Raw genomic sequence first — 12,008 nt, 5'->3', positions numbered from 1 at the left:
CAAGAAAAGGGATCGGTCGGTGGGTAGTCGTCAGGGTAAAAGTACGTAGAGTTCCGTTCCGTTCACTGCAGCGCTTCATACAAATCGTACACGGAAGATATATTGTAGGCACAAAAAAAAAAAAAAGTAGAAGAGAAGAAGAAAGTAAGTAGGTCGGGAAAGCAAAAAAGAAGAAGGGATGAAGCTGAATGAAGATGAGGCCAATCGGCGCTGGTGCGGTCTGAGCTGGTCTCGTTCTAGCTCGGTCGGATGGGATTGGGAGAGACGGGGGAGGGAAGAGCAAGAGGTATTTGTCGGTGGCGTAGATTCTGACAATCAATCGGACGCGAGATCAGGCCGGATGCTGATGGTTCGCCTGCATGAGCGAAATGTGTCTTGGCGGCGTGTACATATACGGATATGCAATGAATTGGTTGTTGAGAATGCAGTGGTGTGAGTATGTGTGTGTGTGTGAGTGTGCGCCGGTGGTAGAATGGTACGGAGGGTATGGTGGTCGGTTCAATCGAGTGGTGGTGGTTGTTGGTGATGATGAATATGGCGCGTATTATCTCCGCCCGAACCTGCTATATGAGGGAAAGCTCGTATATTTTCTCTTGTTTACTTTTTCTTCTGCTTCCTTGGAGGAGTGATGGGTCTGTTAGGTGCCATGCCTCCGTAGACGTACTTTTGTTTCTTTTCGGCTGGTTTCAGGATCTACAGGTGTGAGAAAAGGTTAGCGTCAGGAAAAGAAAAGAAAAAAAAAAAAGTTGTCCAGTTACAGTGAGTGGAGAGGAGAGCAGAGAGCATACCTGGAATGAACAGAGAAGGCTCTCGTCTACACTCATCATAGCTCCGGCATTGTCGAATTCTCCGCAGTAGTTTGGTGCGCTGAAGAGCGTGACCAGCTGCCGCTTGGAGAAGAACTCGTAGCCATCCTCGACTACCTGATGTGCTCGACAGATGAGGTCCATGTCATGCTTCTGCAAGAACCGCGAGACGACGTCGGGGCCGAATGTGAAGGAGACACCTCGATCGTTTTCGCTCCAGCCGGTGATGTCCTTGTCAGGATCAGACCAGAGGAGATCGCAGAGGAGACCGCAGTCAGGAATCTAAATAGATCAGTAGAGTCAATCGTCGACAGCTCAAACTGACGCCATGCATAAAAAAGAGTAATAAATAATCAAGCTTGTATCCCAAAAAGGGAAGAGAGGGAATTCCCGGGGAAATGGCAAAGGGACAGGGAATAAAAAGAATGAAGAGACCGTCCTCCGGGCATCCGAAAATGGACGCGTATCAGTTCAATCGTCACACGAACAAGGGGGAGGGACTTACATCTGTTGGACGCATGACACGGCGAATCTGTTCCATGGAGTTGAGATCGGGACTGAGACCACCGTGCATGGTGAAGATCTTCTCGTCGATGATGGCGGCAATTGGGAGGCAGTTGAAGCAGTCGGTAAAGGTCTTCCAGAGCTTGATGTTGTATCTTCGCTTGCACTCGTCGTAGAAGCCGTAGATACGGTTGATGGAAGCGCACTCGTGGTTGCCGCGGAGCACGAAGAAGTTCTCTGGATATTTGATCTTGTATGCGAGGAGTAGACAGATGGTCTCGAGAGACTGCTTGCCTCGGTCTACGTAGTCGCCTAGGAAGAGGTAGTTGGCTTCCGGCGGGAAACCTCCGTACTCGAACAGGCGCAAGAGATCGTAGTACTGGCCATGAATATCACCGCATATCTTGCGCGAGTTAGTTTTTTTTTTCTTTCTCCTCTTTCTCTTCTCTCTTTCGTCGACTCTTATACGGTTCAACATACCTTTATCGGGGCCTCCAACTCCAAAAGTATAGGCTGCGAAATGAAGATCTCTCTAGCCTTGGTGCAAAGATGGCGGATCTCGGACTCGAGCAGCTGGACCTGCTTTCCGGGACGACTGCCCCTCACCTCCAACAGTCTATCAATGATCGAATCCAAATCGATCTCGTTCTGGTCCGCCATCGTGTGTGCGTGTGCGTGGGGTGGCTACCAGTGCAGGGGAGAGAAAAAGAAGAAGTAAGGAAAGAAAAAAAGGAAGGAAAAAAAAAAAAAAGAGGGAGAAATATAAGACAGGAAAAAAACCTCCCACGAGGACAGCAAAAAGTAGTCACGTCGCGTCAGCCAGCAGTGGTCTATGGGTCGAAGGGGGTCAGGCAAGGCGCGAAGAGGCCAGAAGAGAAGAGAAGTCTCTTGTTATCTGTTGCCTCTTGCTGTCGGGATGCTGAGAAGAAATGATTAATAATGATTAGCTGGAGATGCACGACGGGAGGGAAAAAATGGGAAAGCCGTTTCAAGCATGGCAGAACCGGTTAAGAAAGATGGAGCAGAACCAACCTTGGGACCGGCTAGGGTCAAAACGTAGACGAGCTGCCGCCGACACTGAGAAAGTTGACGGACGAAAGACGAAGGACGGTGGGAGAGAGTAGTAGAAGTAGAAGTAGTAGTAGAAGAAGAAGAAGAAGAAGAGGTCAGGCCCTGATGGCCAGGCAGGGTTGGGGAAGCGGGTAGACGCAGAAGTAGATGCAGACACAAGACGTGTAACAACCACGGGGAAGTAGAAGAAGGAGATGAATGTCAAGCAGCTGAAAGAAGAAAAGCTATCCCGCTTGGCTTGTTATTTTTTATTATCTTCGTTTAAAATCACCGTTTGGCCCGTTCTTGGTCTGCGAAGATGGGACAAGGGACTCGACACCGGCGCCTCGTTGGGTGAGTCTTTTGAGTGAATGGGATGCCAGCAGCAGCAGCAGCAGCAGCAGCAGCACACGGAAGCGAGCAAGGGAGGAGAAGTCGATACCAACACGCAAGCTGCGAGCGAGCAAGGCAAGGTCAGGTATTCGCCTGTCTTAGGGCTGGTTTGTGGTCGTGGTGAGATAGATGGCTCTCGATCCGATCGATCGTAGTAGATGCGTGCGTCGTTCTCGTGTGCGGGTTGAAAATTTTCGACGAAACGCGCAATCGGAGCGAAAGAGGTGGCGTGAAGTAGCGCGAGCAGGGGGTTTTTCTTTTCTTCTCTCTGACTGGAGAGAGCCGTTAAGTGGATGGCTGGGAGATGCGAGATGGTCGGCTGCTGGGGCTGTTGAGTTGGGTTGAGAGAGAGAGGGCGGGCGGTTGCTGGAGCGGCGCTGGGGCTGGTGGTTTGTTTGGGCTGGCGGTGGTTGAAGGGAAGAAGAAGAAGAAGAAGAAAAAGCAGGAAAAAAAAGGGAGGGCGAGAAAAGGCGGGAAAAGGCGAGCGCGGGACCAGGCAAGGCAGGTTTTTGGGGCTAAAAGGCACAACAACAACATCAACATCAACATCAACAGCATCACATCATAATAATGATATCATATATCTACTCCGTACTGCTTATGCTTTATTTCTACGATGTAATATCTACTGATAGATGGATTTACGTGTTTACTCGACGATCAACAAAGCAAGTTATTTTTTATTTTCTTTTTGAGCCCAACAGCTAAGCAAGAACGAGACATCCAGAGAAGACGAGAGAAGCCAGCCAGAAGAGCGTAAAAGAAAGGACGAAGAGGAAGAAGAAGAAGGAGAAGGAAAAGAAGAAGATAAAAACCACGCTATGCAAACGCCAGATCAGAAAGAGAAAAGAAGAAAAGGAAGAAAAAGGACAAAAATGCCGCCCAGGGGAGAGAGTAATGTACAATCGGTCTAAAAGGGGGTGGGGGGATGGATGTGATATCTAGGGATATTCGGTATACCTCCTCCGACATGCCCGACTGTAAGAGTGCGTTAAGGTAGTTAGGCAGGGGCAGCAGCTCAGCGTCAAGTCATCATTAGTTTGTGCGGTGCAGGGAAAAAAAAAACAGCAAGAGTGAACGCAGCAAAGCAGAGATTAAAGCAGGCAGAAAAGGTATTAGGCAGGCCGCGCGCAGAAGGGGGAGATGTATAAACCAAACACAGTCTTGATTCTTGGTCTTGAGGAAAGGAAAGGAAGAAGAAACAGCCTGAACTCCGATAAACGTGAACGTGAACATGCATCCGAAGCAAAAGCAAAGCAGGAAAGGAAATGAAGAAATGAAGAAAACCCAAGTGGTATAAAGCAAGAAGAAAAAGAGGCAAGAAATAGACAGTAGAGCAAGCATCCATCCGTCATTCGAGAGTGAGAGCAAGGAACAAGAGAAGAGATTGATCAATATCAAGTCAGTCGATCAGTCGGTCGGTCAGTCAATGGAGGGTCACTCGTCCCTGTGCAAATAAAAAAAAAAAGGTGTGTGAAAAAGAGTAGCTCCTCGACTGGCTTCGAGCATATCAAGCAAACAAAAACAGCAGTAACTTTTTCTTCGATCCGTTCATTCGTCATCCTGGTTTCTCTCCGAGTAGATAGGGAGAGAAAGTAAATAGGAAAAAATAATAAGAGGGGGAAAAGAAACGCTTTTCTATATCCGAGAAAGATAAGGGAAAACCGTAAATATATAGGGTAGGAGGTGGAGTAGAGAGGTAGAGGTAGATCGGCTGGAGATAGTTTGGAGGTTCTGGGGTTTGTTTGAATTTCGCCCGTGGACCACAGACGGCTGGTACCTGTCTGGTTTGATATTCGCATGAAATGAAAAAAGATTCGTATGCCTCCCAATTTTGTGTGTGTGTGCGAGTGATTAAGATTAATACAGTATATGCTTTGATATGTATGTTGTTGTTGTTATTGTTGTGTTTGTTTTCTTTCCTGGGGTATATTTGTTTGAGGTAGAAGTATTTGGTTAAGAGTGTGATCAACCAAGTGCCCGACCACCAGTTACGATGATCTGGCTGCTTGTTCGAGCCATCGGGGGCGGAGGTCTTATTGGAGCTGCGGGTGAGTGGTGGAATTCCGGGGTCTGCGGGTGCAGATTGATGTTCTTGGTGGTGTTGGTCGTCGTCCAGCCCAAGTTGTCGTCACCGAGCACGGTCAGCCAGTTGGTCCCGACTTCATGCTTGAGGGCTTCGAGGCGTTGGCGGTACAGGTCACCGCTGACGTCCCAGTCGATGTTGTCGAGGCCAGGAAAAGGAGTCCGGCTTTTGGGCGTCTCTACTTCAGTCGTTGTAGTAGTCGTGGATATAGAAGTCGTTGTGCCCGCCTTTGGAGAGTCGTCTGTTGCAGGAGTTGCAGGAGTGGGGGTCCTGGCAGCAGGAACTGGAGTGACGGGGCGCACGGTGGTTGGAGACACCGGCAGCTCTTCCCGCTGCTGCTGCAGCATCGTCTCTCGTGGCTTTGACTTTGACTTTGACTTTGGGTTGTCAATGAACGGGTCAGGCACGGGTTGACTTCTGACCACGGAACCGTCGGGGAACTTTGTCTCTGGCTGGACAGGCAAGGTAGTCACAGGAGCAGCATGCACGGCAGCAGTGTCATTGGCGCTGACACCAACAACTCGCTTTCTATGATGCTTCTTTCGACGAGGGGAAGTCACATCAACCCCTGCGTTTGCCGACGAGGATGAGACTCGAGGCTTAACAACATGCGCCTCTGGCGAAAGCAGCTCCTGGTCCACGGTAGTAGTAGTAGTGCTAGTAGTAGCACCAGCACCAGAAGAAGACACGGTAACTGATACGGCCTCAGCCTTGGAATCAGCCTTCTGTTCAAACTTTCGAATGACAGGGGCTGCTTCAGGCTCTGCAACTCGCTCGACCAGCTGCTTTCTCTCCGAATAAGACGGGCCCGTGTTATCAATGAAGATATCCTCGGGGTATCCAGGCGTCTGCCTAAATAAGTTGAAGATGGTAACCCGGTGTCCGGAGTGAGATTTAGTAAAGGGATTCCCGGATATCCAGATCTCGCGGATATAAGGGATGGCAGTCAGCCGGGCCAATTCGACGGGATCCGTGATGGCGTTGTCACGCAGATCCAGACGTTCGAGCGAGAGCAGGCGTTCAACACCGGCTATCGAGCGAAGTCTGTTGCCACGGAGATTCAGAGAGGTGATGGCTGGCAAGGGGCTGCGGGAGAGAGAGTGCAGCGAATCTATCATGCAGTGGGATAGATTTAGAGATCTGAGAGCCACGAGCGAGGCGAGGCTGTCTGGCACCTCAGTGAAGAGGTTCCAGGAGAGGTCAAGGGAGTGCAAGGTATTTGCTACGGGAGCGAGACTGGCTACGCTGACACTGGTCAGGGAGTTATCCGTGAGGTTGAGGTGCCTGAGGAACCGCCACTTAAAGGGGCTCAGGTATGTGTGGTTATTGTAGTTGCTATTGTTGCTGGCGGATGCAGCAGTGGAGGTGGAGGCCATCATGTTGGAGATGCCACGGTCACCACGGGGGAAGAAAGTGGAAAAGGACTCGCTGGAGTCCGAGCTACCTGAGCCAGATCGTTTCATCTTGGAGGACTGTCCTCGATGATGGCCATGACCGTGGTTGTGATGGTTGTGGTGGTGGTGATGACGGTGGCTGGATCCAGGCTTGCTGGCGCTGGTAGGCCTGCCACCACCACCCGGAGAGATACTGCCAGCACGGCCGTGTTTCTTTCTGGCACCGACACCGGCACCACCTTCAGACGAGTCACCTCTGAGCATGGCCGTGCCGCCCTTGGGACTGGCGCTGGTTCCAAAGTCAGGTTCGGCCACGGGAGATCCAGGGGCAGACAGAGACTTTCCCAGCTCCGGGGCGGTGGAAGAGTAGTGGTGGTGCTGCTGGTGATGGTGGTTGTGGTGGCTATGGCTATGACTATGACTATGGCTACTACTAGACGGCCAACCAAGGACAGGAGAAGGCTGAGATTTGGACGACCTCCGCCTCCGCTTGTCAATGTCATCAAGCACAATTCCCGTCAGCAAGTCACCGATATCCTCCAGCTGGGCGCGCTTGAGCGTAAGCGACCTGAGCTGCTCGGCCAGCCTGTCCCAACCAAAAAAGGAGCGAAAGTCTACATCAATGATCTCCAGGGCCGAGAGGTTCTTGAAGGAATGCAAGGGAACTGCAGTATCAAAGGGGAACTCCTCGTATCCGCTGATGAGTCTGGCACGGTGGTCTGGCGCGAGTCTGAGGCAGGGGATTTTGGTGAAGGAGGAATAGAGGTATTTGAGGTCTGCTTCCAGGGCAGCCTTGGCCTTTTCCGACTTTGAGACCGAGTCCCGGGAGGTGAACGATCCGAGGCCAAAGGAGGACCAGAACGAGCTCATGGTGGACATGACGCTGCGGACGCTGGAGACGGAGTGAATCGAGTCCCTGTCTCCTCCGCCGCCGCCTGGTGCGCTGCCACGGGGCCGCTGCGGCTTGCTGAGAAAGGAGACGTATGCAGAGGAGGTCTCGTTGTTGATGTTCTCGAGGCGGATGTTAAGCGGTCCCACAGGCACAGAGAGCTCCTCGAAGCGGGAAAGCAGGTAGAAGAGGTGGTGGGGGGTCAGGGTCAGTCTGGCAGGCCGGACAGAGTCTGAGGTGAGGCCGAGTGTCCCCAGGGAGAGCGCGGCAGCGAGCGCAGAGGCAGTCGAGGAGCGTCCTGGGACTCCATGGCTCTGCTGGCGGGAGTGTTGACTGTGGTTGTGATTGTGATTGTGGTTGTGGCTGTGGTTGTGGTTGTTGTGGGAGGAGGAGGAAGAAGTGTTGTGGCCGGTCGAGGAAGACGCTGCGGCAGAGTTTGACTGGGACGAGGAGAGGTCGACGCTCCTCGACTGGCGCCTCATCTGCATCGCATTTGCGAGGGCCTTCTCGTGCGTACGGACGAACCTGGCGAGACTCTACAGAAATGTTAGCTTCTCTTCTTTTTTTGTGTTTGTTTGTTTGTTCTTCTATTTTTTTCGCCTTCCTAGGGCAGCTGGTTTCATGTTTGTTTGTTGTTATGGCGAAACGGTACCTTGATGAAGAGCTGCCCGTCTTCCGTGTTGAGTTTCTCCATGGCGAGCCTCTGGACACTGCAGCTGATGGTATCTTCAAGCAGCAGCAGCAGGCAAGGCTTCTTCGCGGACGGTTCATATAGAAATCGCGGAGTAGCGAGGCATGTTTGTGGCGAGCTCCCGGTCCAGTTGAGATTCGAGTCGCAGCGGACAGCACGACAGAGCAGCAGGACAGGTAGTAGAATAAAAAGCAAAAGAAGAGAAGTAGAGAAGCAGAGAAGCAGAGGAGTAGAAGAAGAGTAAGAGAGAGAGATGGAGCAAAGAGGAGCAGACGGTTATATGTTATGTTACGGGGGGGAGGGCCCTCTCTGTGGCGAAGGGCAACAAGGTGGTTCTCAGCAGCTCAAAGGGGACTCGCAGAAAAAAAAAGATGGCGGACCAGCTGGTGGTTTTCATGTGCAGGTTTTGTGGATGGTCACCAGGTCCCCCTGAGCGAGCAGAGGATGACAGCCAGGCACCTAGTGATGGTGATAGCAGTAGCCAGGAGGAGCAGACTCCCTGGAGATGGCTGATAGCTGATGGCTGATGGCTGATGCTGATTCCAACGTGGACTGTTGACTCTGCCAACGGTCGACCAGCAGCCCCTGAGAGAGACAGCAGGCAGTTAAGGAGAGACTGTGACTCTCAACTGGCGAGAGATCCAGGAGTAGATGTAAGAGAGAGGATGCAAGCAGGAGAAGATGCAGGAGAAGAAGAGTAAAAGAAGAGAAGAGAAGAGAACCCCTATCCCTATCCTGTCCCTATCCCTAATAATGTCTATCGCTGTATCTTCTTCTTCTTCTTCTTCTTCTTCTTTCGGCGTGGGCGCCCGCTGTGGCTTCTGATTGGTCGCTCAGTTAAAGAGCAGCGAAAAAGTGACAGGCAGGAAAGGCAAAAAAGGGGGGATCCTTTTACATAGTTACATTTACATGATAGAGATAGATAGAAGATAGATAGATAGATAGATAGAGATACTGATAGATAGAGATGCTGATAGAGATGCTAGAGGTAGTGATGGCGATGGTGATGGTGATCTAGAGATAGTGGTGATGCTTCTACTCAGTACAGAGTACTCTGGTTGTCTTCGATATCAACTGGATGGAGATCGGTTCCCTCTATTACGGAGTATTTACATGCAGTCCATATCTCTTTTCCCTCTTGAGTCGAAGCAGAAAAAAGAAAGCATAGGAAGACGAAGAAGCAAAGAGGAGTTTACTTAGTTTGAGTTCTTTCTCCTTGCTTTTTCTGCGTCTTTCTTTGCTTCTTCTGCTTTGCTTGCTTTTTCTCTCTCGTTCTTCTCCCCTCTCTCTGGCTCTCTGGCTCTCTGGCTCTCTCTGGCTGGTGGCTGGTGGCTACCTGGGACATGCTGCTGCTCTTAGGTTGTTACTCTGACTTCGACATGGAGACGGAGGAGATGGACAGTCCGGAGGCTCTGTGAGTTCGCAAGTGGACTGGACAGGGACTCCCCTTACTCCCTCTCAACTCTGCTCGATCAGATCATCTTATGTATCATTTTATGTATCATCTTCTGACTGCCTCTTGACTGCCTCTTGACTGCCTCTTGACTGACTCTTGAAGTCTACGGGACGGGTACAAAGCATGACTTGCCTCCCCCTGATGACCACGACCACGACCATAACTATCTGTATCCTGTCTGCCTGCTTACTTTCTTAACTGACGACGGTTTCACTGCCGTCCGCCTGCCTGCAGATGGCCAATGACAGCTTGACCCGGCCATCTCTCTACTTAGTTACTCCGTACATACTTTAGAGAAGTAAAAAAGTGTACTCGTTTTTATAGTCTTCCGGCAGACAAGCATAGACGAGTAATCTCATGTACGACGACAAGATAACCAGATGGAGAGTACTCTTCCCATGGTACAACACGACAATACTACTATATACTACTATAACCAATAAATAATATCCATCTCTCTACGCTTCTCCGGTTAAAGGGTCGAAAAGCCGTCCTACCCACCCTGCCTGCTGCACAAGAGAAAATTTCATCGCTTTTCATCTCCACCCGCAGAGGGACTGGACAACCCCTCCATCGGACCATCGATGACGATGACGATGACGGGCAGGGCAAAGATCAATTGAGGCGGATAGACTAACAGACAGCCTTACCTTACATACTCCATAGCCATTCTTACTCCGACATCCCACTACAGCCTCATTTTCAGGCCTTTTTTTTTTTTCTTTGGCTCTCATCTAGTTAAACTAGTTATCTCCATCCATCGGCCTCGATCTCGACATCGACATCGACATCGACATCCACATCTTCTTCACCGCTCAGTCTACGCGCCACATGCAGAGAACATCCATACTTGCATCCTTCCTGTATTATAATTCATATATGCACGTACAGGCGCAGCAGTCAAGGAGGGATGATGCTCGGTAGAGATGCAGACTGTGCAGTGCAGTCGACTTGCTTTTTCATCTCGTCTTTCCCTGCTTATCGGTGCATTGCTCGTTCCAACGTCTGGTCTAGATATCGAGCTCACCGCGATTGTTCATAGAAGACACACAAGTAACTCCTCCTTACTTACCAGCAGAGTCTCTCTCATTGACTTTCTACCTGCCACCAGTCAAGCAGCAGAGACTCCGTAGTGACGTCGACAACGGGGCATCCGAAGTCTTCCTGCTTCACTCTCTCTCCCTCTCTCCATCTCCACCGTGGGCTCCTCTCCGTGCTAAAAAAACTCTTCTTCTTCCGCCGAGCAGAGGGAGGCTGCAGCGCATGCACAGAAAAGTACACTACTCGCTCTCACTCTTTGTGTGCATGGGGAAATATGATATCGAATCAGCTTGCTTTTTTTTCTCTCTCTCTCGAGCTCGGGTTCCCTTTTTCTGCGCTTCCTAGGCCGAACACTAGCGAGTTTAGTTAGCTGCTCGGGTTCGTCTTAATTATAAGAAGGGTGTAAACTATAGGCCGGGATCCATGCATTGCAGGTGCAGCAGGCTCATGCATGCAGGCATCTTCCCTCTTTTTGCTTCTTCTTCTTCTTCTTCTCCTCCTCCTTCGTCTCCGTCGTTTCTTGTCTCTATTTTGCTTTTCATCGTCGGTTGCGGTGCAGTCGGTTGGTCGGTCTCTTGCGTCGAGGGGCGGCCGATCTCCTGCGAACGGGATATATTTATATATAAACCACCCTTAACGAGCTATCAACTATCAGCTAGTCTTAGATAGACCCAGTTATGAATGGAATCCTCACAGCAGGCGTATTGACTTATTTGAACTGTCGGTACTCGGTACACTATGCAGGCAGTAAGTAACTATGTGAGACTGTTTACACCCACGATCCAGACAGACATCACCACCACCATCATCATCATCGTCATCGTGAGTGATGGATGGGGATGGATGGATGGATGGACACGGCTATTCTCCGCCCTTCAGAAGAAATTTTGTCCCATCTCCACCCGGACGGAGCATTCTTTGCTCGCCATTTGCAGTTTAACTAGGTCTCTCCGTATATACACTCTTACTTACGAGGGCCATCGCCCGTCACGAAGCACAAGACGCCCCCGTCCGAGTGCATTGGACTAATAGTAGTACTCCGTAACCCATCGCAAAAGGACTAGAGTAGTGAGGGAGAATGAATCGACATCGACATCAAGGATCGCCGTTCACCCTCTTACTACATATGTTGCGAAATTGCCCATCCCATCTCCGTGACCACGGACGGCCAAGGACGCATCGACGGCTTTGCTTTTTCACCAGGACTGGGCGCATCGACTGCTCCGCCTATGAGGGGGAGAACCGCCACCGGCTCTAGTAGCATGCATATACGCACATACACGCACAGAGAGCTGACTGCTGTGGTATATTAAAGGCGGCCACTGGCGATGGAGAGCAGTTGAGCCACATCGAGCTGAGATAGATGGCGACGAGCATCGAAAGCTGAGTATCAAAAATGAAGCTGAACAGCCAACTGCCCATCTACATACTTACTCTGTACTTTCATTGAGCCATCAAAACTCGACGGAGAACTCTTGTCCAGATGATTCGATGTCTCGGACTTTCTTTTCTTTTCATGCGCTGTGATCTGTGATGTGATTTCTTTTCGGCTTCATGATCACCATCTCTCTTGTGTCTCTCTCTCTGTCTCTCCTTGTCTTTCTTCTGCCATGAATGGCGCGATATCGCAGCGCACTGATTTGGTCGAGCAGACGACTCCATCCTTTTGGCTAACCTGCTAATCTCCAGTTTAGTTAA

The 12,008-nt window shown here is 50.6% G+C and overlaps 5 protein-coding genes across 5 annotated transcripts; 2 read left to right on the top strand and 3 right to left on the bottom strand.

The window, feature by feature from the left end:
• Positions 1–597: 597 nt before the first annotated feature.
• On the bottom strand, positions 598–1,970 carry ARB_06127 (uncharacterized protein; the record flags this gene model as incomplete). Its single annotated transcript, XM_003015769.1, has 5 exons — positions 598–693; positions 789–1,088; positions 1,132–1,164; positions 1,312–1,752; positions 1,791–1,970. The coding sequence occupies 5 exons, from the start codon at positions 1,968–1,970 to the stop codon at positions 598–600; spliced, it is 1,050 nt and encodes a 349-aa protein (XP_003015815.1).
• Positions 1,971–2,731: 761 nt separating this feature from the next.
• On the top strand, positions 2,732–3,667 carry ARB_06126 (uncharacterized protein; the record flags this gene model as incomplete). Its single annotated transcript, XM_003015768.1, has 3 exons — positions 2,732–2,873; positions 3,044–3,258; positions 3,458–3,667. 3 exons carry the CDS (start codon positions 2,732–2,734, stop codon positions 3,665–3,667), a joined length of 567 nt encoding a protein of 188 aa, XP_003015814.1.
• Positions 3,668–4,721: 1,054 nt separating this feature from the next.
• Positions 4,722–7,610, bottom strand: ARB_06125 (uncharacterized protein; the record flags this gene model as incomplete). The annotated part of the gene is made up of 1 exon (XM_003015767.1): positions 4,722–7,610. One exon carries the CDS (start codon positions 7,608–7,610, stop codon positions 4,722–4,724), a length of 2,889 nt encoding a protein of 962 aa, XP_003015813.1.
• A 56-nt stretch (positions 7,611–7,666) lies between these two features.
• ARB_06124 (uncharacterized protein) lies at positions 7,667–8,340 on the top strand (the record flags this gene model as incomplete). Its single annotated transcript, XM_003015766.1, has 2 exons — positions 7,667–7,867; positions 8,047–8,340. 2 exons carry the CDS (start codon positions 7,667–7,669, stop codon positions 8,338–8,340), a joined length of 495 nt encoding a protein of 164 aa, XP_003015812.1.
• A 665-nt stretch (positions 8,341–9,005) lies between these two features.
• ARB_06123 (uncharacterized protein) lies at positions 9,006–9,158 on the bottom strand (the record flags this gene model as incomplete). Its single annotated transcript, XM_003015765.1, has 1 exon — positions 9,006–9,158. One exon carries the CDS (start codon positions 9,156–9,158, stop codon positions 9,006–9,008), a length of 153 nt encoding a protein of 50 aa, XP_003015811.1.
• Between the last annotated feature and the right edge of the window lie 2,850 nt (positions 9,159–12,008).

Source organism: Trichophyton benhamiae (genome assembly GCF_000151125.1).
Source record: "Trichophyton benhamiae CBS 112371 chromosome Unknown Abenha-G-c-322p01.r1, whole genome shotgun sequence".
Taxonomy (NCBI): domain Eukaryota; kingdom Fungi; phylum Ascomycota; class Eurotiomycetes; order Onygenales; family Arthrodermataceae; genus Trichophyton; species Trichophyton benhamiae.
Note: the sequence above shows the minus strand (reverse complement) of the source record. Positions and strands in the feature narration are given on the sequence as shown.